At 46.2% G+C, this 27,585-nt stretch overlaps 1 protein-coding gene across 2 annotated transcripts in view; it reads left to right on the plus strand.

Moving 5' to 3' along the window:
- The first annotated feature begins 10,010 nt into the window (after positions 1 to 10,010).
- Positions 10,011 to 27,585, plus strand: part of CC2D1A (coiled-coil and C2 domain containing 1A) — a 205,185-nt gene continuing 187,610 nt past the window's right edge. The window contains exons 1-6 of one of the 2 annotated variants that reach the window (XM_086963634.1): positions 10,011 to 10,155; positions 20,517 to 20,670; positions 21,078 to 21,187; positions 22,332 to 22,397; positions 23,864 to 24,001; positions 24,452 to 24,782. In XM_086963634.1, coding sequence (XP_086819760.1) covers positions 10,093 to 10,155; positions 20,517 to 20,670; positions 21,078 to 21,187; positions 22,332 to 22,397; positions 23,864 to 24,001; positions 24,452 to 24,782 — 862 coding nt within the window. In that variant the 5' untranslated portion in view covers positions 10,011 to 10,092. The remainder of the gene's footprint in view (positions 10,156 to 20,516; positions 20,671 to 21,077; positions 21,188 to 22,331; positions 22,398 to 23,863; positions 24,002 to 24,451; positions 24,783 to 27,585) is intronic. The other variant, XM_086963638.1, reaches the window with a different exon arrangement.

Here is a 27,585-nt window from a genome sequence, read left to right on the forward strand (position 1 = left end):
AACACAGCAGCAAAGAAGAATGAAAAGCTAGAAAAGAAATCCGAGGCTGGCCCGGAGACTCGCTCGGGAGTAACAAAATCGGCGAGGGAGATGGCATTGGAAGGGAAAGCGCAGCGAGCGCAAACAGGACAATCAGCTTTTATGAGAGACCAGAAGCGGCAAGCAACTCTACCTGAGTCTTTCACGCCGAGAATTCCCTTAGCGGTACCACGGATCGAGGTCCAGGAAGCTGATCCTTGTCAGGAGAAACCGCTGGTCGAGGTGGTGCTGCCGGTATCAGTTGACGGCGTCCATGGAGATGCATTGGAGGAGAATGCGGAAGCAGCCGTAGGAGCAGGTTCGCCACTCCGCGAGGACGCAAGCGTCAGAGTCGGCTTGGTTGCTGGGCAACCAGCGAGTGTTGCAGAAGCCGGCAGTCTACGAGCAGAGGTTAACGCGGAGGCGAACACAGAAGCCGTAGAAGCGGCAGGAGGCAGAAAAGCGAGCAAGGAGTCGGGTAAGAACTGCAGCCCTGACGATATTGTGTCAAACTCGATAGAGGCTCAAAATAATAAACTGATGCTTGATGCTCTGATGGCTGTAGAGCTAGAAGCACGTAGTAGTTCTATACAGGATGCAGGACCAAGCTGGGGGAGCACCCAGAGCTTAACGGAGCAGAGAGGGCTGTCTAGGAGCAAAGTCGCTAGCAGGAACACAGATAATATGGACAGAAGTGCAAGAGGAGGCTCGCCTGAGTTTTTTTCAGTATATGAGGAGACAGATACATCAAGTGTTAGTGCTAGTGCTACTACCAGTGAGCAGGAGTCAGTGGAATCTGAGAACGAGGAAAGCAATGAGCACACTTTTGACTCAGATACTAGTAAGGGCCCTAATGATCCTGCAACGAAAAAGAAGAAAGGTCGTGGCAGTGGCAAAAGAAGAAGTGGTAGAGGATCAAGGAGCAGTATGGCGAAGAAACTGTCGTGGGACTATGCCGCTACTTCAGAGACTTACAATGAAAGCGAGCTGGATGGAGCAAAAGAAGAAGGGGGGCAGAACACGCAGAATGTAACACTTGAAATGCTGTTTGGAACATTAAAACAAATGCAGAAGGAGGCAAGGACTGAGAGCAGAAGGGCAAAAAGAGACACTAAAAAGCTTCAGGCGTCATTAAGGAAAGTAAGCAGAAAACAGGAGGAGGTTGAAGGAAGAGTCTCGCAAGTCGAGGAAAGGACAAGCAGGGTTGAAGATGAAGTGACAGACTGGCAATCTTTCCAAAAAGAGCAAGTGAAGGTGGTTGAAGATCTCCAATGGAAGCTGGAAAGCTTTGAGAACCGCCAAAGGAGAAACAATGTGAGACTGTTGGGCCTTGAGGAGGGAAAGGAGGGGCAAGACCCCAGGGGGTATGTGATTAAGATTTTGGAAGAGGCCTTTCCCGAGTCAAAATGGCATTGGGATGTGGAAGTGCAGAGAGCACATAGGTACCCACTTTTCAAGAAGGATAGGGGAGGGGGTGAAAAGGGGTTCCCAAGAGCTATGCTGGTTTTTTTAGGCAACTTCCTAGCGAGACAGGAAATAATAGATAAAGCTAGGCCTGACGCAAGGAAGATAGCCGACGGGAACACTTTTTTCTCCAGGCCGGACTTCTGCCACGTCACAGTGGAAAGGAGGTGGAGGCTAAGGCAGCTGATAGGGCCCTTCCAAAAGCAAGGGGCAGAAGCATACCTATTGTTTCCGTCGAGGCTGAAAGTGATTAGGAAAGGTTACACCAGAATGTTTACTTCAGAAGTAAAAGCAGCAGAATACCTAGCAGAAATTTCAGAAGGGGGTAGGGGTATGGAGAGTAGAACCAGATCAAGAACCCCACCAAGGTCTCCCACGAGTCCCCGTAAGCAGCAGTAGATAAGTTTTAATAGTAAGGAATCAGGATGGGAGAGAGTAGCGACTCTGCAGACTACAGGAGGCTACACATAGGCCAGGATTGGCCTATTTGCCTGTAGTAAGGGGGGGGGGGCTCCTAAGGGGGGGGGGGCAAGGGGGGGAGAGGGGTGGGTGGCAAGGGGGGGAGACAAACAGGTTGGTTTTGAGCACAAACACGGTGAGGGAGTAAGTAGTAGGAAGGTACGCAAAATACACCAAAAGATGCATGGTCTAAAATATATAAACATATTCAAGGAGGAAAATGTGGGGGAAATGTTAAGGATACTCTTCAAAGCTTGTTGGGGCAAATGGAAATCTGGATTAGGAAAATCTTTGAAACATAATGACCTGTAGAATAGTTTCATTAAATATATGTGGTCTTAATGAGTTGAATAAGAGATTAAAAGCTGCTGCTTTGTTAAAGTCATTAAAGCCAGACCTGGTGTGTCTTCAGGAAACTCACATAGAGGGCACTAAGGCTTATTTATTAGATCAATTGGGTTTTAATGTCTTAGCAAAAACCAACCTGAATACTAAGACACGAGGGGTGGCAATCCTGGGCAAAAGGCAGGATACACTAGTCAAGAGAAAGTTGGAGGATCAATGGGGAAGATGGGTGATAGCAGAATTAACATTTGTGGGAGAAACTTTTACCCTTGTCTCAGTGTATGGGTCCACTGGTGATGATCCTGATGTTTTTCAATTTTTGGATGCAGAACTTGCACAGTGGCCAGAGCCTATTATTTTATGTGGAGATTTGAATCTGCATGATGCAGATAGTAGTTTTCTAGACTCCAATAGGAAATACGCAGGGAGGAAAAAGAGAACCTACAGGGCTTTGGCTGACATGGTAAGAAATAACTCCTTAGAGGATCCATGGATAAAGTGTCACCCGAATCTGGATGGGAGTACTTTTTTTTCAGCTCCACATCAGACCTTAGTCAGGTTGGATTATTTTTTGATCACACGAGACGTAATAGATGGGGTAAAGATAGAAAGAGAACCTAGGATTATTTCTGACCACAGCCCACTAGTGCTAAGCGTAAATCTGGGGCAAAAGAGAAATAAGGAGCCGCCACAATGGACATTTGATAGAATGCTGCTTCAGGACCAAACATATAGGGAAAAAATGTCTGAATGGATTAAGGAATATTGGGAAATTAACAGAGGTACCTCAACACCAGGGATGGAGTGGGATGCTTGCAAAGCTGGGATAAGAGGAATGACCCTGAGTTATGGTATTTCTGCACAGAAAAGGGAAAGGGAAAAAGTGGTGAGAGACAATGAACTAATTAGAGAGGTAGAAGAGGAGCTTATGATTGCTATAAATATGCATTTACCACTCGAACAGATTTTACTGAGACTAGTTGCACTTAGAGCGGAAGTTATGGACGGGATGGCAAAAAAAACAGTGGAGAAGTACATGGCTAATAAAGAGAAGGCTTATGAACTCAGTGAGAGAGTTGGTCATATACTTGCGGTAAGAGCTAGACAAAGAGGTGGGGTAGCAGATATTAAAGAGATTAAAAATGAACAAGGAGTTAAAGTTAAGGGTCCAGAACAGATTAGAGAGGTCTTTAGGCAGTTTTATATGGCATTATACCAACTAGAAGGAGATGGAGGAGAAGAGGACATAAGGGCATACTTAAGGGAGATAGAGTCGACAAAACTGGAGGAGGCAGATAGGAAAGAGTTGGAAGAGAAATTCAAAGTGGAGGAACTGACTGAGGCCCTGAGAGAGCTGCCATCTGGGAAGGCCGCTGGTCCGGACCAGATCCCAGTTGAATTTTATAAAACCTTTCAATCCTCTCTGTTACCAGATATGTTTAGCATGATGCTGTTAGCACAAGTAGGTGAGTCGGTTCCGCACTCTTGGGGAGGTGCAGACATCATTGTTATCCCGAAGAAAGGAAAGCCGGCGGATGCCCCGGGCGCTTACAGACCTATCACGTTAATGAATGCCGATGTCAAGGTGTTCTCCAAGATGCTAGCAAAAAGACTGTCCAGAAAAATTGAATCCCTAGTCATTCCCTCTCAGCATGGGTTTATCCCCGGCAAGGGAACAACCCACCATACGAGGTTAGCAATTACGGCATTTGATGTTGCAGATACCTTAGAAGATCCAATGGCAGCGGTATTTCTCGATGCCGAAAAAGCCTTTGACAGGGTCTCATGGAGATATCTTTGGGAGGTTTTGAGGTGGCACGGTTTAGGTCCAGGATTTATAAAGGCTTTACAGACACTATATATTAATCCGACAGCCAGGATAAGAGTCAACAGAGGTCACTCGGCTGTAGTTAGCATTCAAAGGGGTACAAGGCAGGGATGCCCTTCTTCTCCTCTGCTTTTTGCCTTATATTTGGACCCCTATATAAGGAAATTGGAATTCAATCAAGAGATAGTACCATTAGTACTAAATGGCTGTAGGATTAAATCATTAGCCTATGCGGATGACGTCGCTATCTTAACTCCAGAACCTTCAGACGCCATTAGGGTAATTGAAGAAGAAGCTGAGAGGTTTGGTCAGTTCTCAGGTTACAGTTTGAATACTACAAAAACACAGATAGTTAAAAATCAGTGGGCTATCTGCAACGATGATAGAGTAACGAACATAGCAACCTATTTAGGGGTACAAATGACAGCGGAAGTAAGTAGAATTGTGGAAAAAAATATGGATCCATTGATTGCTCAAACAAAAAATGATTTGGAAAGAATGAATAATTTACACCTCTCGCTGGTTGGATGTACAAATATAATCAAAATGATGATTTTACCGAAATTTTTGTATGTGTTCAGGGCTGTACCCTTATTGATCGAAGCCAGCTGGTTTAACACTATAGAGGCAATATGCAACAGATTTATTTGGGCCCAAGGTAAGACCAGGAGGGCCTATAGGTACATGACGCTTCCTAGAGAAAAAGGAGGGTGGGGGGCACCAGATTTTCGTTTATATTACATGGCTACGGTGCTCCAATACATTCAAGGCCTTATTGGCGGAAATTCTGATGATGTAGGTTTGCAGCAGATGTCGACAGAGGTTTATGCTGTCGCGTTAGGGGTAAACGCTGAGAATTGCTTTTTAAAATGTATTGACTATAGTTATTTCAAACGGACTAAATTTAAAACCATAAGGGCGGCAGTGACGGTTTGGAATGCATTTTTAAAGAAAGTAAAGATGGGAAGATATAATAGGTATGTCCAATTATTTAATTATAGTTCACTGCCTAAGGAAATTTTTGCTGATTACGTTATGGCAGACTGGGCTACAAGGGGGGTCAGGCAAATTGGTGATTTACTATCACAGGATGGTTTCAAGCAATTCTCAGAGCTGAGAGATACATACGGCCTAGATAATAGGGGATTTTTTAAATATCTCCAGGTCAGAAGCTTTCTTAACAACAAAGTCGGAGGTCCAGCGGGCTTTAATAAAATAGGGATTATGGAGAAAATTAAACTGATGGGGGATTGCTCTATTAAAACTTTTTATGCAGCATTGGTGGAAGAGAAGCAAGATGATTTAGATAAATTTAGTAAGAAATGGGAGGATAAACTGGGAATTGATGGTAGCTTGTTTTATGATTCTCTAAATCTGGGATGTACGATAATCTGCGCGGCCCCGTTGCAATCGCAGCATTATAAAACATTGTATTTCTTGTATTTTACGCCTGCAAAGATTGCAAAATGGGGGGGGAATCAAGGCATCAACTGCCCTAGATGCAACGAGCTGGAAGCAGATAGTGTACATATTTTTGCAACATGCCCCAAGCTGCGATCACTGATTAGTGGAATCGAGGGGTTTCTGGCAACCTCACTGGGTATTGAGATATCCCTTACACCGACGTGGATCATGTTAGGAGTGAATAATGAGGAGCAGGTTCATTATGCTGAATTTATGTTTCTAATAATGGCGGTTTATAGGCTCACAATAGCAAGGGCCTGGCTAGATAAAAGCCCTCCGAGCTTGCAATGCTGGCTAGCAAACACTCTGTATGCATATAATATAGAGGAAAAAATGTACGCTCGAAAGGGGAGAAATGGAAGAAGACTGGGGAGTAGAATTTGGGAGCCAATATGTAATTGGAAAGAGAGACAAAGAAGGAGTAACTAGGAGAGGGGGAAGGAGAATGTTGAAGGTATCGTTACCATCATTGTCTTTGGCTTTCATCTTCTTTATTTTTCTATGATATTTTTTGTGATTGATTGATTATTTTAGATGAATATTTGTATGCGTAAGTTTTCTTTAGGTAGATGTAGTATATAAGCGGTTTGTTCTTATTAATTAATGTTGGTGTCTAAAGTTCTATATTATAAATCAATGTATAAAATTGTGATATATGTAATGCTCATAACAATATGTTGTAGTGAAGGAAAATAAATAATAATAAAAAATATAAAAAAAAAAAAAAGAGATGGTCTATCTCCCTACAGGGAATGGACTTCCGGGTGGAACATCGGCCTGGAGTGAACCACGCCAATGCAGACGGTCTCTCTAGGTATTTCCGCCTTAGTGATGAGAACTCCCAAGGGGTTGGGTAGCTCTCCCCACTTTCAGCTGGGGGGGGACGCGTGTTAGACCTGTCGGCCCTTTGGGTGGTCCCTCCTATTATTTATTTATTTTGTCCCATTTTTGCCTCTTAGTGTTTTCATTTTTATGTTCACTGAGAATTTTTTGGGTGTTGTCCTAGGGGATGGGTGCTTCCTTGTCCCTATAATTTTTTTAGGCCTAGGTGTCCCTTGTAATGGTGGAAATTTAGTCACACAAAATGGTGGCTAGTAACTGCCACAACTGATTACCTCAGGAACTGGCGCCATAGGAGAGTATGGGAAAAGCTCCAGAACCTTCCAGCTGGTTCTGGTAGCCTGAGGTCAGCCTATATAAGGGTCAGAACCAGGGCAGCCATTTGAGAAGTGTCCAGAGAGTGTGGAGCGGGGTTGGTGAGGAGTAAGGCGACTTGGTGAGGAGAAACGCGCACTGTGAGGGGATAGATCGACCTGTGGGCTGGCTGCCTCTCTGCTTTGATGTGACCCCTTTCCTGTCGACCAAACCCTGCCACTGTGGTGACTCCATTAGCGTCAAAATCTATACTTTTCCCCCTTTCTGACTCTGCATGCCCAGTGGGAGTTAAGGAGTGAGGAGAAGCTAAATCCGAAGGAATAACGAACCTTGCGGTGTAACCAGGCTTCCCCTAATATTGCCGGAAGAGGACTAGTCGGCAGAGCTCAGACCCCAACTCGTTGCTGGCACGCTGAGTGAGAGAAACGAGGACCGGCCCCTGGTTACAAGAAGACAGACTTACCGAGCGGAGGTCACGTCCTGCCAGCTGTCATCTCTTCTGTTGGGAAGTGCCCCCCCCTCCTCATCTCCCGACCGCGGATCCCTTCTGTTGAGGTGCGGGCGTGGAGTGCAGCCGGAGGGCAGAAGGGGCTTCCGGAGCTCTGGGGACGAGGCTCCGGTGACGTCGGAAGAGGCGTCGAGATGCCAGAAGAGGCCGGACAGAGGCGGAGCTCGTCAGGGGTGGAGTTGGAGAGAGAAAGCTCGCGTAAGTCGGCAGAAAGCCTCAACGCTCCAGGGGGAAGAAGAATGTCTAACTCCCGTCCCAAAAGAAGAGGGAAGCGGGGTAATCCAAACTTCAGCGGAGCCGTCCCGTGATTAGGGGCAAAGAACAGGCAGTGACCGGGACTCGAAGTCAACACATCATTACGAAGTAAGCAGGGAAGGTGGGGGCGGCAAGAACAAACGTGACTGGGCCTTAATTGGTGGCAAGCCGGGGAACTAGACAATAATAAGCAAGCTGGGGACGGCAGAAACCAGAACATTGACTTTACGAGCAATACTCCCTAAGAACTGGACCGGCTCATCCCAGTGATTATTTGAGCAAGAGTGTCTTTTGTGGAAAGGATTATACCAGATCTTTGTTCAGAACTCAGGGAAAGTACCAGAGGGGAATCCCTAGGGCATGGCTGTGTTCTTATGAAATACAGGTCCTTCACTACAAGTGAGGAGTAAAATATATGGCTAAAGTATATGTATAGATAACCTGCCTGTTTTCTTTTAATCATACAGCTGATTGAGTCATTCTACATGTGTGCCAGTGGGGAAAGGTTTGCCGAATTGTTGTGACTTCTCACAACTTGTTGTCCCTGAGTTCCCTTGGGTAAAGTACCTGTCAGCTTTCCCTTTTGAAAATGTTAATGTGGATTTACGTCTTATCTGAACCGTGAGATTAATATCAAAAAGTAAAGGTATAAGAATAATTATTGAAAAGTGTACTTCTGAACCAGACGATATTAAGAATGTAATTTGTAACCGCACAGATGTCAACAAGTAGATGGAGTGAAATTGATTGTACTGAATTTTGAACCCTGCTAATAGATTTAGAGAACCTGAAGAAACTTTTATAAAATCAATGGCATTTTTCTAACCTGGTGTAGAGTCATTCTTTTTCTGGTGGATAGACGCTGAGTTACTGTTCATGGTGTGATGCAAGCTGTACACAATTTGCTTCTGAGTTTAGCCTTACCTACTCTGCGCCAGGCTACCCCATGTGGACTGGTAACCCCAGGTCCAACAGGCACTATAAATCATTAAAAAATCTATTTCTACAATAAAGGCTGGCAACGGGGATAATTGTAACACATACCAGCTGGGAGGGTCTCTCTCCTCTCTAATCAAGTCAAGTCAAGTCAAAAATACTTTTATTGATTCTTTAAAAATCGTAAAAGGATGGCAAACCATCATAAAACACAAAAAATTAAATGAACATATATATTTTGTTTTAAACATAGGAGAGGAGAAAAAACCTTGGAGTCGTTACCACAGTTAAAGGGCTAACAAGTAGTGCAGTACATTTATGAAAAGTCAGCAGCCAGGTTGTTTATTGGCTGCTTAGCTTAGTTCAATTTTTCCAGTTCCTTTGCTGCTATTTTCCAGAATGTTATGGCATTACAGGAGAGGGGAATAGATAGCCCTCCGAGGCACCGGATGACTGCAGTTCTACATGTTCTTATCTGTTCATTCCTTAAAATCTCCCGAAGAATGGATTTACGGGTTTTCAGTAAAAAGGGACATATACATAGTAAACGTAGTAGTGACTCCTCACCTTGACAACAGAGGCGGCATTCCTTAGAAGGCCATATAAATTTCCATTTTGGGGTCAAATCCTTTGAGGGGAATGATACCATTCGTAGCAACATAAGGTAATGCTTTTTGTGGTAGGAAAAGTGTTCAGTCAAATACTGTTGCGGTTTTAGCCTCTGGTAGGCCTGTATCACAGCCCAGGCATGATGATTTTTTGCAAAAAATTTTTTTATCGGTTAACAAAGAGATCCGCTTGGTTGTGGCGTTCCACGCGCTTTTGAATCCAAAATACGTTACTGATGTAGACCAGGCCACCTCTAGCTGTGATGCCGACAAAGATTCCTCTCTAATCTTTCCACATATTTAGAGTATATAGAGTGTGTCTTACTGCATCATACCTTTCAAACTCTTGCCTCAAAAAAGCAGAAGGAAAATGGGAATTAATACTTTTTAGAGGGTAATGTAGACTTGTAAAACTGGTGACACACTAAGGTCTACGAAGGAATATTGTTCATGAGACGGATGACTAGAAGTAAAAAGTGGTTGGCGCCCACCAAATGCAGTTCAGTTGACAGGTATAATGCATAGAACGTGGATGATGGCTTGGCAGTCACTTCAAATTAAGCAGCATGTAAATGCAATTACTATTTGCCTCATAATTCATACCAACTATTTAAAACAGAGAAGGCGACTTTAAAAAAAAGGAGAACATTTAATTTCACCTTTGATCTGCGATTAAGTGGAGGATTTTTTAAGCAGGAAAACCCTACGATAAAAATATTTTGGGCTTCAAAAAACTGTGATTGCCCGCCCTGGGGTGGTTACTGGCATACAGGCAACTCACAATTTGAATATTTGGGGGGTTGGATGCCAGAGTGAGGGATGTAGCCGTGCTTATTTTGCCCGGTAAGACATTAAAGAGAATATTTTGCTTTCGGGAAGTCCTAGGTGACAGTTATCGTCCCTCTTTTATGCTCACTTTGCTTCCTGGTTTCCGACACTTGCTGCTTGATGGTCGCGTTTGCGCCACTTCGGGCAGAAGCCGAGGCCGGAAAGCAAAACCTTGTTGATTAGCGACGGGAGAAGGCGGAAGAGAGGTAGAAAGGCGAAAGGGGATGGATCGAAAGCAGCGGGGCAGGGGGGCTGCTCGAGGTCAGGGGGCCGCCCGAGCCCGGGAGGTGAGCACGTTGAAGAGGGAAGGACGAAAGAGGGAGTAACGGAGGAACCCGAGCGGTGAAGAATGTAGTTTTGGAGGAAATAATATTGAACCATATGACGGGTTGGATGTTGTTATGGGGAGTGCATTTAGAAAGATCTCAGTGAGAGGGTGGGTGTGCGATCTGAGGGGCCGTGGGTGTACCTACGAGGCATTTTCAGGGGAGGAGGACCACACGTGAGAAAGTTAGCGATCGAAGTCAGGAACAAGTGAAGTTGCAACAATGGTGGGAGATGGCAGTGACAACTGTGGGATGGTGGCAGGGAATAACTGTGACTCGGCTGTCCCAGGAGGGAAGCTGTGACAGGGGAGTAGGGGCGACGACAGGTGACGTAAGACTATAACAGTTGGAGGGCAGTAACAGATGAAACCATCAGTGCGGTTTAGGCAAAGATAAGGGGCGTAGACAAGTGAGAGGATGACAGGTGCCTTTCAGGGGCTGGTCGTAAATACTGACAGAACCCGGTGAGGAAGGGCAGTATCATTTGTGTATGGGCGTGCTGGCTGGTTAGAGTCTGTGTAGGCTGTTACCGAAAAAAGGTAGTTAACTGGCGTGTCACCGGTAAAGCTAGAATTGGTGAATAAAGACAGTGACATGTGATGGGATTGTGACAGACAGGGGCATAGCTTAGTAAGATTCGAGGGGCGTGAATCTCAAATCTCGCTACTAAAAATGCAGTGAGTTGCAGGGTGGAGGGGTGAAACTACCAAGGTTAGGGATGGACTTTTTCCATGAAGAACAGAGGCAGTACTGATTTGCATTCTCTATCTAGAGTGGCACAGTCGATGAAAAGCGATCGGTTGGAATGCTACCCCAAGCGATTGCCACTAGTTAAACTATTTCAAGCATTCATCCCATCACCTTTTCGGTGTTTGATTGCCAATAGTATGCCAGGAAATCTGAGGCCGGCACAGCTTTCCAAGCCAACTACTTCCGTTGACTGTGAATTCTAAAAATTATTACAGATTTGCACCTTTTCAAGGACAACTTTTATGGGTGCAGATTTACTATTTTTAGTTAACCAGTCATCATATGGGCTAATTCAAAAAAGGTAAATTACCCTTTTGAGTAATATACACTTTTAAATATGGTTAATACTTTTTGGCTACTCACAAAATCCTAGTGTAAGTTTACTCAAAAAGTGTACCTACAGTTCTCCAATAAATTGAAGGGCCTGTGGGCTAGTTATCTGCATTTTGTGGAAAATTTTGTAGGACTACAATAGTACTAAAGACGTACTACAAAATGCTATTCACAAACTGCTCTTCTAAAGTACTACTAAAAAAACAGAAGTACTTTAGAAGTGCAGTTTGTGAAGAGCAAACTGTGCAAATAAGAGTGAGCTCGCCAGCAAATTAATAGTGTGAGCCGAGGGTCTGGCTTGGCTGTAAGAGTCCGTGTATAAGCCAAGCCATGAAAACGTTTGTCATGTATACCGTGCAACAAACATAATGTAAAAATATGATAGTCTCTTCAGAATTCAAAAAAGTGTATTTCTTTTAACATGCAAAAGCGTTTTACCTTAGTAAGTAAGTAAGTTACTTACTTAGTACATCAGATTATATCGCGTCATAGACGGGCACTTATTAAAAGTAATAGTTTTTAACATGAACTTGGAAACATTAATGGCTTGACCCCACACCGACAATGCCATTAGTGAACTAAGACAAGTCAGAAGTCATGTAAACCCTAACGTGGCCTAGATTCTTATTGTAGATGGAGTAACATTATAGTTTATTCAGTCAGTAATAATAGGTGCTTATACAGCACACATCCTGAACTCAATTTATTAAAAGTGCTCTCATATTTGATAATAGAGAAAAAGAAGGCTCTGTGAAATAAAATGTTTGTCTAGCATCACACATTTTAGAGAAGCAGAAAAGCTGGTATTGATTTCAGGTTATCTGGTTTCAGATGTAGAAATTCAGCCACCAGATGTATATCTCTGTCTCTATCCTGTTTTACATCAAAGGTCACTGTTTTGTCTTTTATTTTTGGCGCGCAATGAGAAAAAAAAATAGGCAGCAGACGTGACTTGGGCCTCCTGACCCAACTATCAGGCTAATAATACATTTATTTGGAGGGTGTCGCACCCTAAAGACCCCCCCCCCCCCCGAAGCTATTCCTCAGGTGACAGGGATCACATGGAGCAGTAACAGGTGGGTTGGGGCTACAGCAGGTCAAAGAGGATGCTGACAGGTGACTGCACTTCACTGGTTGGTTATTGACTGGTCAGATGAGGGAGGGCAGTGATGGGGATGTCGAAAAGTGAGGGAGGGGCTCAGAGAGATCACAGGTGAGGATGGCTGTACCATGCCAGGGAATGCAGTGGGAAGCTGTAACACGGAGGGAGACCGTTAAGCAGCAGGTCACATGTAGGTACAGAAACATGCGAGACAGTGTGGGCAAGGAATTGTGTAGGAAAATGCCAATGGTGGGCAAACTGTGGCTGGGCACTAAGGTTATGTAAGTCCATGTCAGGGGCTCCCAATCCGCTTTGTTCGAAGGTGAGTGTCATAACCTCCCAGGAAATATGCGGCTTTCCACCTGGCTTAGCTAAGGAGACGAGGCGCGACCTAAGTTGCAGACGGAAATAATGTAGTAAGGGAATTGGCAAGTCGATAAAGGCATTTTGGAAGGATGACCATTTTTGTGATTGCCTGTCATCCAGTCAGCAAGAATGGGAGCTTTCGACTTGCTCGTCCAGTCGTGTAAGTAGGCGTCCACAGTTGGATTTCCACAAGGCATCAACATCTCAACTGAGCCAAATCCGAGGTATTTAACAGGGCCATCTGCCCAGGCAAGCAAAAATTCAGGTGGGAAGGGTGACGTCTTGTCAGTCAATGGAAAGATATTTGACTTTGCCCAGTTGAACTCAAATCTGTTAAATTCCCTGATTAGGTGATTTAGGTGTATATGCTGGTCTCTGACATACAAAGTGACGTTGTCCGCATACATTGGTACCAAAATTCTGCGAGGAGTGAATGCAAGTCCGCGATGAGCATGGTGTTGGCGTAGCCGGGCCTCAAGCGTCTTCATCGCAATCGCAAATAGTATCAATCAATCAATCTATTTATAAAGCGCACTACTTACCCGTGAGGGTCTCAAGGCGCTGAGGGGAAGGGTGTGCTGCTACTGCTCGAAGAGCCAGGTCTTGAGGAGTCTTCTGAAGGTGAGTAGGTCTTGGGTCTGCCGTAGGTGGGTAGGGAGGGTGATCCAGGTCTTGGCCGCAAGGAAGGAGAAGGATCTGCCGCCGGAGGTAGTTCGTTGGATGCGTGGGACCGCGGCGAGGGCGAGGCTGGCTGAGCAGAGCTGGCGGGTGGGGGTGTGGAAGCTGAGTTGGCCGTTGAGGTAGGCTGGTCCGGTGTTGTGGAGGGCTTTGTGTGCGTGGGTGAGTAGCTTGAAGGTGATCCTTTTTGGGGAGCCAGTGTAGGTCTCTCAGGTGGGGGGTGATGTGGCTGTGGCGAGGGATGTTGAGGATCAGTCGGGCGGAGGCGTTTTGAATGCGTTGCAGTCGTCGTAGGTGCTTGGTCGGGATGCCTGCGTAGAGTGCGTTGCAGTAGTCTAGTCTGTTGCTGACGAGGACCTGGGTCACCGTTCTTCTTGTTTCGGTGGGGATCCACTTGTAGGTCCTGTGAAGCATGCGGAGGGTGTTGTAGCAGGTGGAGGAGACGGTGTTGACCTGCTCCAACATGGAGTGGGAGGAGTCGAGGATAAATCCCAGGTTGCGTGCGTGGTCGGTGGGTTTTGGTGCTGTTCCCAGCGTGGTTGGCCACCAGCTGAGGCTGAGGGGGTAGTTCCGAGGATGAGGACCTCCGTCTTGTCCGAGTTCAGCTTCAGTCGGCTGTTCCTCATCCATTCGGCGACGGCCTTCATTCCCTCGTGGAGGTTGGTTTTGGCGGTGTGCGGTTCTTTGGTGAGGGAGATGATCAGCTGGGTGTCGTCGACGTAGGAGATGATATTGAGGTCATGCTGGCGGGCGACGTGTGCAAGGGGGGCCATGTAGATGTTGAACAGCGTCTGGCTGAGGGATGATCCCTGGGGTACGCCGCAGATGATGTCGATGGCTTTGGAGCGGAAGGGTGGAAAGCGGACACTCTGGGTTCTGCCTTAGAGGAAGGATGTGGTCCAGTCCAGGGCCTTCTCTTGGATTCCGGCTTCTTGGAGGTGTGCCTTAAGTGTGCGGTGGCAGACCGTGTCGAAAGCGGCTGACAGGTCCAAGAGGATGAGGACTGATGTTTCGCCGTTGTCAAGCTGGATCCTGATGTCGTCTGTGGCGGCGATGAAGGCAGTCTCGGTGCTGTAGTTTCTTCGGAATCCTTACTGGGATGGGTCTAGGATGTTGTTGTCCTCGAGGTAGCGGGTCAGTTGCGTGTGGATGACTTTCTCAATGACCTTTGCCTGGAACGGTAGTAGGGTGATGGGCCGGAAGTTCTTGAGGTCCTTGGGGTCTGCCTTGGGATTCTTGAGAAGGGGGTTGATCTCTGCGTACTTCCAGATTTCCGGGAATGTGGCTGTCTCGAGGGAGCGATGGCTGCGTCTGCTTTGTTGAGTATGTGGTGTGGGCAGGGGTCAGACGGTGAGCCTGAGTGGATGGAGTTCATGATCTTGCATGTTTTGTCATTGTTGACGTTGGTCCAGGAAGTCAGGCGGTTGGTGCTGGTAGGGTTCGAATGGGGGGTGGAGTCTGGCTTTGTCGGGGCGGTCGAGATGTTTAAGCTGCCGTGGATGTCAGCGATCTTGCGATGGAAGAAGGTGGCCAGCTAGTCGCACAGTTCTTGTGAGGGCGGGATGTCATTGGTGTTGGCGCTGGGGTTGGAGAGTTCTTTCACGATGCTGAAGAGTTCTTTGCTGTCGTGAGCGTTGTTGTCCAGGCGGGTTTTGAAGGACGATCTCTTGGCTGATCTGATGAGGTGGTGATGTCTGCGGGTGGCGTTCTAGTGGGTTGCGTGGCTGTCCGGTGTTCGTTCGTTGAGCCATTTCTTCTCCAGTTTCCGGCATGTCCTTTTGGAGGTCTGGAGCTCTTCGGTGAACCAGGTGGCTTTCTTGCTGGTGCGGCTGTTGGAGGGTTTCTTGAGTGAGGCGAGAGTGTTGGCGCATTCTTCAATCCATTGTTTGAAGTTGCGGGAGGCGGTGTCTGGGTCGGTGGGGTCGGTGGGTGTAGGAGACAGGGGCATTCCTGACAGGTACCCCTGGTCATGGAAAAAGGGGCTGAAACTTTTCCATTCACATGCAGTCGGGCCACCTGTCGGGAATACAGCAGAGGGATTAGTCTAATAAATGTAGGGCTCAGTCTGAGGCACATCAACAAGGCAAGAGGTAAGGCCAGTCGAAAGAATTTAACTCCTTTGTGGCGGTTAAGAATATAGCCGGGGCACGCAAGGTCAGGTCAGTGGTGTGGAGTAGTGCAAAAAAGGTGAGCAGGTTATAAGACATTGATCTATCCAGGATAAAACATGCCTGATCAGGCTGCACAATGGTTGGTAGAAGTGGAAGGAGACGTGAGGCGATGAGTTTGGCAAGGATCTTGTTGTCAATGTTGATCATAGAAAAGGGGTGGTATGATTCGCAGAGGTGACGATCCTTACTGGGCTTGAGGATTGTTGCTATGAGGGCTTAGTACAGAGACTGGGGCAGAACTCTGGAGGAAAGTGATTCTTTATACATGGCAAGCAAATGCGGGGACAGAAAGGGGGCATATTTCTTGTAAAAGGTGACAGTGAGGACTTCCAGGCATAGCACTGATGTCTCTAATGACCTCTTCCATTGAGAAAGGTTCATCAAGATATCGTCTGTGGCCATCTTCTAGCCACTGAAGCTGGATTGATTCCAAATAATTATTGAGGTCTAGGGGAGCAGAGCATTGACTGGTCTGATACAGGGATGAGAAAAATTCAATCATCACCCCTGGTACAGCCTGTGTGCACCTGACAGAGGTCATCGTGTCGCTTGCCCATGGCTTATGGAGCAGTTGGGCAAGAGACTTGCCCGGTCTGTCACCTTCTTCATAGCATCGGGCCCGGGCCTTCATTACGAGGTAGTGCATCTCCTGCTTCACAGCGTATTCCGCCAGCTTGCTACAAATGGACGTAAGTCTGGAGTCATTGCGATCTGCAAAAATCAGAAGTTCACGCTCCCTGATCTCCTTCTGCAGGCACACAAGGTCACCGCACAGTGCATGGAGTACGCCCACCTGCTTTGCGATATATGCCCCTCTAATGACGACTTTGTAGGCCTCCCAAAGTGAAAACTGCAATATCTCTGAGTTGTCATTATGTTCAAAATAGTCCACTACTGCTGTCCTGATATCTTCCCGGAATACCTGATCATGCAGGGCTCCGTCAGGAAGCCTCCAAGTGAATGCGCATTGGGTGCTGTCTGGGAGCTGAAGTTCTAGTAAGACCGGAGCATGGTCGGTCAGTGTCCTCGGTAAGTGAGAAATCCGACCTGTCCAGGTAAGAAAGTCATGAGATGCCAGCCAGAAGTTTATACGTGACCATGATGCATGGGTCGACGTTATACACATGTCTTCCTTGTTGACAGCATGACGGACGCGCCAGAAATCCGTCAGTCTTCCATAATCAATTGTAGCTGGGTAGCTGTGCGGGGGTGTCTGGAGTTGTTTGATCTGTCCATCTCGGGGTTAAGTATCGAATTAAAGTCCCCTCCCCATAGGATTGCGCCGGGCCCTAACGTCCCGGTCAATGACCATACCTCAGCAAAAGCCGTGGTTGTTGTTATTGAAACCTTATACAGAGTGAAGTTTGACTGGATGGTCTTGCAGGATACCATAAAGAAGAACAAATCAGCCTTGCGTGTCACATAGGACCCGGCGCATGCACCATGGCAGCCCCTTTCTGATGAGGATCACAACTGCGCGAGCATAGCTGAAATAGTAAGCTGTATGATGTTCCCCAATCAATCCAGATCAAAGTCGTTCTTGTGTTCCCTCTGTGAGATGCAGCAGATGTCTATAGAGTGGCTTTGCAGATGTGCAAAGACTTTGTGCGCCTTGCGTCGGTCATTTAGGCCATGGATATTCCAAGAACCAACTTAAATTGCCTGCATGAGTGGTTAGGAAAGGAGCAGTAGAGCAGCTATTTTCCTTAAAGCTGTGGGCAGCATCAGTTAAATGTTCCGGCTGAGTGACACTAAGAAAGAAAAGCGATAAAACATTCAGCAGCCAAGTGGTCACAATCGACAACATGTCCTCCCATCACCCACTTTGGTTCCCCAACTGAACCAGATACCCCAACCCCCCCTCTACCACAAAACCCAAACAGCATTGATGTAATACATTACCAGGACTCATCCAGTGGGGGCGAACTAAGGGTCCGGCTTACTTACCAAACCTGAAATAGCTGGGTGACTTGAGGTACAATTTGGAGAAGAGCATATTCCCAACCAGGTATTAGTAGCTAAACCATCATGTTGCATGGGCTATCATCAGTCTTTAGGCAACATCCACAATAGGGTAATAAGAAGGAGATTTTGTACGGCTGCCATCTACCACTGGCCGATTCAGCCCTACAAGGGAACTCCCATGGGTGTCGCAAGTCTCAGTGTTTCATCATGTGGACCATGCATGGTCAGGTAAGTATCCAGAGAGTAGTGATCTGAGATGTGGCAGAGTGCTGTAATTATTAATTGAGTAGGTTGGTTGAAGTTAATCGGTTTCACTGAAATGTGCAGCTTCCTGCTCTCGATCCTTCAGAGGCAATCCTCCTGCTCTCAGCTTGATGGTTATGACAAATTTTGCGGCCTCTTTAGAATTAGTGGAAATGAGAGTTTGCCCCTGGTGTATAATCCGCAGCTTAGCAGGATATAGGAGCGAGTACTTAGCATCAGTGCGCTGTAGGGTGCGCTTGATCAGTATAAAGTCTCTGCATGCAGTTTGCACTGACACAGTGAAGTCAGGGAACATGGAGATCTTGATCCCTTTGTAGCTTAGTGGTCGTGGTTCCCTTGCCAGATGTAGTGCCCTATCTCGATAATTCAATAATCGAGCAATGATGAGGCGATGTTCCAAGTGGCGGCCTAGGACCGAGCGATCTGTGGGCCCTCTCAACCGTGAGCATGGCAGAGAGGTCATCTCCAAAAAGCTTGCGTAGCATGTTTTCCACATAGTCTTCCATTTTGCCCATGTCTGTTGACTCCGGCAGTCCAATCATTAGCAGATTGTTCCACTTGCATCGGGCTTCCAAATCTTCATTTTTACTTTGAATTACTTCCAGTACCTTCTCTATGCTTCTCCCTGGCCCCGGAATGCTCATCTTCGACTACAAATGTGTGATGTTCCAGTTGATCAATGCTGTCTTCATGCTTGTCCACCTTTTCGTAAAGCCGATCAAACCTGTCCCGAAGTAGATCAGTTTTGGTGTCGATGGCAGCCAGGTTCTACTTCAAATCTAAAAACATGGTGTGGATATCAAGGTTGGTAGACGGACTCCCCGCACCCAGTGCCGCTCTCTGTGCATCCTCAGGGGCTGTTCCAATGCATGTGTTTTCCTGCGGTTATCAAATGAGAATTTTAGTTGCTTTGTGTCACGTTTCCCCTTCTTCTGATGTAGGGCACGCTGGATGCAGAGGTGCCCACTCAGTGGCTCTAATGGCAATCAAACAATCGGAGTATCAATGCTGGTAATGGTTATTTACTATTTCAAAGCATAGACCGGAATTGTGAGACAGTTCCTCACTCGCACTGCGACACGTAGTGGAGTCTGGGCATTCTCAGCGCAGTTCTCCAATTTCCCCAGCTCAGTTTGAGAGTCAAATGCAAAGTACAGAGCCCACCATTCCCTGAGTAGCTGCAGGGGGCTTGAACAGATTAGAAGTAGCTCTGATTCAGAGTATGTGGGAACAATGCACTACAAGGCCTAGCCAGTCCGATGGCTGCAGTTATATAGTATTCCGCAGCACACTGGCAGTCATTCCACTTCACCATGTGCCATTTATGCCAAGATTCAGACTCGTGCCTGCCCTCCATGGACCATTTTGGCACAGCACTCCCCCGTCAATCAGTCAATTAAATCAATCAGGGTTTGTAAAGCACGGCTACACACCTGTGAGGGTCTTAAAGCGCTGTGGGGGTGGGAGGGTGCAGTGGATAAGACTAAGTGTTGAGTTCATCCGAAGAACTCATCTTGTTGCCAAAACCCTCAGGCAGCCAGATGATGCAGTATTCTTAGGCTGAGGCAGCAGTGTCCACGCCACAGGCCCTCCCAAACCGCAGCGCTGTCTCTGTGCACTCGCCAGGCAGTTCCAATTGGCCTTTCGCCACGCAGATCTCGGCAGGGGAGACTGCGCCACGGTGGAGCTACAGTCTGGTGTATCACGGGGGAACCATGCCCGCAGGACCACTGTAGGCTATGGCAATTCATCGTGCCCTGTGTAGGGGATAGCAGTTATTGCAACAGCGTGGACGCCTCTTCAATATGGCGGCCTTGGTTGTTGTCCCCTGTAAAGTGCTGAAGGTCTGCTTCCCCGCTAAGCGGGCGGAGTGAGTATAGGTGAGGCGCCACTCAGGAGAGTCTGCTAGGGGATGCAGCCGATAACACTGCAACTGGTAGCCCGGACATACCAGTCCACAGACCAGGGAGGCCGCAAGCAGCTGCAACCCCAGGATTAGGCCTCAGCCTGGGCCATGACGTCAGCAGCACTAATGTTGCCCACCAGTGTCTGTTTCAGCGGGGAGAGCGATCAAAGGATGCAACCTGTAGCAGGGACCTCAGAATGAGTCCGGGGGCTTCGATGTCCCCTGGAAGCGAGGATAAATTACGAATAATTATCTCTGACTGGCAGAGCCTCATATGAGAGAGGCCATCTTGTGGCAGGGCACTCTATCGCCCCCTCATTCTTGGATACAGGTAAAGGGATTGCTTATAGGCAAGGGGGTTGCAGGTGAGATTGATGGTACAGAACAGCTAGAGGGTAGAGACAGACTGGTAATGATGGCCTTGCGTGAGGGGTGGCAATTATGGGTGAGACACTGTTTCATAGAAATGAGTGAAGTGTTGATGACAAATAGGAGCCGGAATCTCAGACAGAAGTGGTCACAGTTGAGGCCATAGTGTCTAGTGATGTGGTGGGGAAAGTAAGATAACTAGAACAGTGACTGTTCTGGTGGTTGCGACAACTGGGGGACATAATGAAAGCTGTCTCCGTTGGGATTGTATGGGGTAATGTTTCTCCTGCTCATAGACTGAGGTCCTCACAGACCTCTCTCTGGGTGGATGTGATCAATGTCTGTTCGCATGTGATCTTTCCTTTCCCTTCTTTTTCATGTTTTGTATTTTGATTTTTTCTTCTTTTTTTGGCCACAGATGGGCCTCCTCATAGATTTCTCTCCGGGTGGAATGATGGTGGGCAGTACTGCTGCTGATGATGATGTAGAGAATGACGCTGATCTAGAGGCAGAGCTACTAGCTCTCACTGGAGGAAAACCACCAGGTGGAAGGGAGAAACCCAAAGGAAAAGGTAGGACTAGTTTGAATTGAATGGGTTTTTGTAGAATGCAAACTGTCACCCGAGCAATTGATGGCACTGACTAGAATCAATAGTAATTTACCAGTCGATTCAACATAAGAGTTGTGCTTTGAGTGCGTAAGTGCATTGTGAGTTTTAAGTGAATTGGCACTAGTCTGTCAGAGCCACTATGTGCGCATGCAGCTTGCACATGCAGGGATGTCTGATCTGAATTAGCCTGTTAAGAGCGTGCACAGCAAAGCATTTTTTTGTCAGTAGAGTTCAGTTTTTACTTGTATGGTCTTGAAATTGCATTGATTTCTCCCCCCTTTCTGCACATATCCGTGCTTTCTGCACACTGCATCTTGTTATTTCCCTCACCTGACACGGCATTGATTGCTTGTTTTTCTTGTTTCTAGTCCCGCTGCCAATGGAGCACATCGAGAGAATGGCAGCCATGTGCATGAAGGATCTGGATGAGGAAGATGGGGAGGATGATGAGGATCTGGAAAATGACGATGATTTACTGGTAAAATGAGGCATCAGTAGGTTACTAGCACAAATGTATCCTGTAGAGATGGTGGTCTGGGCTTTGGCTGCTTCTTGGGGCTCCTAAGGAAAAACAGCCCTAGAAAGTTCTGCTATCTTTCTGCTGAAGAAAGAGGAAGAAGCCCCAGTAGATGCTCGTTCTTGTCTTACGGGATGAAGACCTCATTATTTCTGAATGCTTTTGATGAGGGAGGTGTAGGGTGCATGCCCACTCCAGGTGTTGTAAGGGACAGGGGGATTTGGGTCTTCAAGTGAGTAGATGGATGCCATGACAAATTCTGTTGCTCTGGCGGGAAAGTCATCCAGTGGCTCCTGTTGCTGCCTGGTCAGATGGCTGTCGCAAGGGCTTGTGTTTTTTTAGTTGAAGGAGGTCCTTGGAGCACTCAAAGTTCTATGAGTGTGGAGTACAAGTTATTCGGTGTGCTTGCAGAATGGATCGGTTCCCAATGGGCTCCTAGATGTCTCTTTAGTGGACTAAGAGTCTCGGGCTTATTCTGTGCTATCTGAAACAATTGTGGCTTTGTGTTGTCTCCTGTGTTGTGCTGTGAGGGAGGGAAGGCCCCTGGACCCCTGGCAGTGCTTTGAGAATGTGGGGGTCCACAGTAGCTGCTGTTGCTCGTTAAGAACATTCTCCTCTCTCTTGACCTTGACTGCTTTCTGTGGATTCTTGCTTGGAATCCTGGTGACCCTCCAGAGGCACGCTTCCAAAAGCACTTTCAGAGTGAAAATATTCCCCATCTTAGGTTTTGGGATTTGGAATGCTCACTTGGTACTCTAAAGGATCTTCAACGCACCTTCCTGTTATAAACCACCAATAAACCAATCTAATCTCTTTGCATAATACTCCTCTTTATTTTTCTCTACTGTGTTCTGGCTGTTTCACATTTGCAGATGATTTTTACAGAGGCGATACAGTACTGTAATAAAACCAGTTAATCAGGAGATCTGTACCTTCTCCACTTCTTCAACTGAAGCCTATCGCTCTCCGGAGGAGCAAAGTTCTGCAGCTTATCTATTTCCTGCTGCATCAAACAAGATTAAACTCAACAACTAGGAGGAAGAGTAAAGTGACTGGATTGGATTGACTGGGATGGGTTGCTAATCGCGGACTCTCTCTCTTTTAGGCTGAACTAGATGATGTACTTGGTGAAGATGATGCACCCATTCCCGCTAAGCCTATTGCTTCTCAGGTAATGTCCCAATTTTAGATTTCCTGAGTCTTGGGTGAATGTCAGGCTCCAAGGTGTGATGTCTTAAGACTTGTGGGCACAGTCTGAATGTGACATCTTATTACAACAAACCACAATACAAAGGAATGGAGTAAGAAGATACTCTCTTGAAACCCCTTTGTCAAGAGTAACTTTGAGTGCTCCGATAAGCTGTGTTTTTCTGGGGTGCTTCCAGTTAGCTGGACTTTGTTTGGCCAGTTGGTTCAGAGAGGTAACACTAATCACCAACATCTGGTCTGATCTGCAGGTTACAAGTTAAAATCTGGCAAGGCCTTTTCGGCCTTCTGTCCTTCTGAGGTTGGTAGCATAAACATGGGTAATGGTAAAACATGTTAATTAAGTGGTTAGAAATGGCATAAGTGCAGTATGAACTACATTATAAAACTAAGTTTATTTCAATTTCACTGTTGCGCTACACGATTCCCCTCTCCTTTTGTTAAGATTCCTGACATTCCTCAAATGTTAGGTCTAGCGCTCGATTGACGCTTGTTTGACATCCATGCAACGGTTCAGTCTCCCCCTGTATCCTGCATTGTAGTGCAAATAAGTCCCCTAGAAAGCCATCTCCCCTCATGCATATCAGTTGCTTCCGATGTAATAGTCTGTAACACCTCTTTCAGAATTTGAGAACTATTTCCCCATAAACCGTATTCAATATTTTAATTGAATAAAGACTTATGTGGATCTCTAGAGAACAAATCCAGGTTTTATCCCTTTCCATATTTGCTCCTCTCTGCAGAGTCTAGATACATAGTTTATTTACCCTATGCCAGGTGGCCTGAATTCCGTAAAAGAGAAACAAGACAGACAAAAAAGTCTCCAATACATAACTTTGTCAAACATAGCTATACATTCCCCCCAGCTACAGAAACGCATTTCTGGTGGCACTTGAAAACGATTGTATATTCCAAAACTGCTTATAATCTATGAACGTCTGTGACTTTGAGTGTCTGACTAAGACAACTGGCTGCCTCATGGCCCTGACCATAGCATGGAGCGGTGCTCAGTAGGCTGTTTCTGCTTCAGAACTACAAACAATTTCATAGAGGCATAGTACTTCTCCATAGGTCTTTTCTTTATCCCCCCCCATCTTCCCCCAGTCATCTCAGATTTCCAAACCCATTATCTCATCTCGCCCCCAGTCTTCTTTCCCAGGCCCTGTAGTTTTAATCTGGATGAGCCTTGCTCTAAGATTTGGGGCCGACTAGACATTTATGTTGTAATGTTTTAGTGGAATTGCACTCATTATGAAAATGTTTATGGTTTCAATTTCTGTGTAAATTTTCCTTCCACTTGAATGGAGTGCGCGCTTTGAGGGACATTGTTTACTCATGCTCCTTTAACTTGCAGACTCATAAGAGGAGCATATGTTGATACTTTTTTAAACAATGTATTACAACTTAATCATTGACTTTCTCATTTCCCAGCTGATCTCGACCCCAGCAGCCTCTGGTAGCCTTGAATCCACAGTCATAGAAAGGCTTGACATGTATAAAACCGCCATCACCAATGCTAAGCAGACTGGGGAAAGTTCAAAAGTTCGTCGGTATGAGAGGGGCCTAAAGGTAAGAATCCTTAATTGTGCGATCATCTATGCTCACCATTCCACAGTCCTCATATTTACAAAATCTGTGAACTAATTTTCTATGAAATATTTTCCTCATAGTTTTGCAGCACAGAAATATTTATTATGAAAGTATAGGGTAATGGTAAGCCATTCTGAGATTGTCATTAAAAACTTAAAATGGAAAACTTTGTGTTTATCTACTTCCACTAGTTGCCTGTGACTACCAGCATTCATTTCCACATTCTGTAATAAAAGTTGTCTTGAACTTGGTTTGTCGGTTTAGTTAGAATTTTCCCAAATTAAGATAAACTAATTGGACTAATAGTCTTCTTTCAAAGTCATATGCATCATATGACTCCACAGATCATGATGGAAAAACATAACAGTTTTGAGCTGAAATTAATGTGTTTGGGTCGTAGCTTGATTAAATTGTCCTTTTCAATCTCAGACTCTTGAGAGTATGCTGGCCTCAGTACGGAAGGGGAAGTCTATTAACGAGGAAGAGCTTCCACCCCCAGTTGCACTGGGAACGAGTAGGGGTGCTGAGGAGACCCCAGAAGCATTGCAAGGAACCCTGGTGGAGCCAGCGAGGAATGCTGCTCCCTGCCAGCAGGTGAACTCGCACAGCAGTCTTCCAGCTGAGCCACCATTGCCCATCAGACTTCCGCCAGCAGTGTTACCAAAGGCAAAATTACCCCCTCCTGTACCTGCCAAACCAGTTGAGCCTCCTGTGGCGATACCAACCCCAGCAGCTCCCAGACCGTCCTCCACTAATTCAGGTAAGTGGAATACCATATTCTCAAACTATTGGGTGTCCTCTGGCCTCGAACGCCTTTGAGAAAAAAGCAGGAGCTGCCATTCCCCACCTCCCCAATGTTCCTGGTATCTGCGTAGCGATTGAATTGTTAGTGAAAGTAGCAGAATTGCAGTTTGGGCTGGTGGGGCAGTCGCGGTGCTAGCGGGAAGAAGGGAAAGAGCACTGTACTGCAAAAAGGATTCCGGCTATGCTAGCTATGGCTACAGCAGGATAGCAGGACAAATGGGGTAAGGGCAGATTTAGGGAATGTGCCAATATTGTCTGTAAAAAGAGTAGCAAGGCTGGCGACCATAAAAATTAAGTTGCATAAAACACATCAAGGGAAAAAGTCCTTCTTTGTAATGGACTATCCATTTCTTGCCTCAGGCCCGAGGCTGTCACTTGCTAAGACTCAAGGCAGTGTCCTCCCATTGATGTATCATTAGTGGAATATGATGATTTCTGAACTGAACCTCAGGAACTCTCTTAACGCCTCAAACCAGGTACCTGGGTAACCTCTTTTCCTTCTCACTGAAGCTCTGAGCTGATCCAATCCCAGCCTTGTCCCAGACCAGATCAAAATGAGAATCTTTGCCAGTTGGTCGTTTGCTTTGTTCTGTGTGATCTATGAATGCTCACACCCCCTCACACTGATGGTGAAAATGCCAGCAGGACCCTAAGTTTGCAGGCTGATAATTTAATTAGAAGACTGATCTGAATTTTCTCATACCTAAGCACTGTATTACGTTGATACCTGCCAAAGGCAGTATGGGACAGCCTCCGGTCGGTGCTTCCAGTGCTAGGGTCTCCTTTCTCCATTCTAAGGTGTAGTCGCTATTGGACTCAACAGACACTCTTACTGTCACTTTCTGTTAGGTTACCTGTCATCAGGCTGCGAAAACATAATCACCTTTTATGCATATTCCTTCAAATCTTGGTGAGTATGCCTTCCTGAATGTCACAAGTCAAATCTCCCTTCATGGTTTGTACACAGTCTCAGCAGGTCTGCCTCCTTTTGTGTTATGGTAAGCTTGCCTCGTGCGTAGCTGTAAAAATCTCTCCTCTAGTAACTGCATGCACTAACATACACAGTAATCGTCCAGGCCTTCCTATCTTTGTATTGTTCAGCAGTCTTGTCTTCTCACCATGGGAATTTAAAAGATTAGCTTTTCTGACAAAGTTAAACATGAGCATACCTAACCAAAGACCTTCTGAAGCAGGAACTAGGAAAGGCAATTTCATCCTGAACAGTTAATTATAAGGGTAAGCAAGGACTCTGGAAACATGTTGCCACTTAGTGCTCCGGTTCTTGAGAGAGAACTTTGAACTGCGCTGCCCACTTGGAAGATGTTATGGCTGGATTTTCTGAGTAGGTGGGATCAGCCCCTAGGGGCCCCTCCAACCCAGCCAGAACGTAATCACATCCCTCCTCAGGACCAACTATCCAGGCACCTGGTACCTACCTGAGGATGGGGAACTCGCAATATACAAGCTCATATTATTAAAAACACCACTAAATCTATAGGGATACTAAGAATACTCACTGATTACTAGGGATATCCATACCCTACACCACACTTATTCACATCAGTTGGTCTCGCGGCCACCCTGACCCAGACCGTTCTACCCTAGGGCAGATATGACACACAATCCTGTGCGTCTACACATGGGCCTGCAGAACCCAATGCTCCCTTTTCCAAACTGTTCACAATCCTGCGAAACTACACGCCAGTATCCTCCCTGGCGTTCTCACTTATTCAAGCCACAATCCAGTGGGTATAAGCGTTGGTCTCCCACCCAACGTTCTCACTAACGCCGCATATCAACGACGACCACATTCCTATGAACACCTATATATATATATATATATGTAAGTCTCTTCACTAAGGGTCTGCTACTACAATAATATTATGGGATGGTGTACTAACTTAGTCCCTTAGTTGCAAGTCTCCTCTCTCCCTCACTATTACTTACCTGATCAGGGGTAGCATCTGTTCAAACAGCAATACCTACCAGGAAAGATTACCCTTACTGTATGAGGACAAAGATATACACACTATGTGATTGAGTTATTTCTTGATTTAAGCGCTCCTACTCCCTTTTGATCCATCAGTGGCTCAACAGCAACTGGCTTGAAGCCAGGATAACTTTATCATAAAAGAACTCATGCACACTAATTCACTAATTAATGGGGTCATTTATTATTAGTACAATATAAACCTTTACACAGAACTGACAAAGACTATAGGTAGGACACACCGCTGAAAGAGAAGGATTAAACATAACAGGAACACTCCGCTGAAAGGGAAAGGATTAGTTAGACATCCTAGGGAATAAGAACAAGATTAAGGTGTTGTAAGTGTAACTAATTCAGACTACCTCACCTATTAGAAGGAAGATTTCTCTCTCTGCCTCTGGTGGGATTAGGGCTTTCTCTCTGCCTCTGGTGGGATTAGGGCTCTCTCTGTCTCTCCCTCCTTCACCAAGCCTCTGGTTCAGTTGCTCCAGCTGACAGCCTTCTTTGATGCTCTCTGCACTGCTTTCTCTCTCCTCATCTTCAGCAATCGTCTGCCTTCTTTCTCCATTCAAGAACTGCACTCTATTCTGCAGCTCCAGCAGACATTCTCTCTCTCTCTGCAAGCTGTTCTGAGCTCCAAGCTGTTCTGTGCTCCAAGCTGTTCTGTGCTCCAAGCTGTTCTGAGCACTACGCTGAACTGCACACCATGCTGAGCTGCACTCCAAACTGAACTGAACACCCCTCCTCTCCTGTAGCTCGCTAATATGGA

The sequence above is a fragment of the Lissotriton vulgaris genome, chromosome 1_1 (assembly GCF_964263255.1).
Source record: "Lissotriton vulgaris chromosome 1_1, aLisVul1.2, whole genome shotgun sequence".
Classification (NCBI taxonomy): domain Eukaryota; kingdom Metazoa; phylum Chordata; class Amphibia; order Caudata; family Salamandridae; genus Lissotriton; species Lissotriton vulgaris.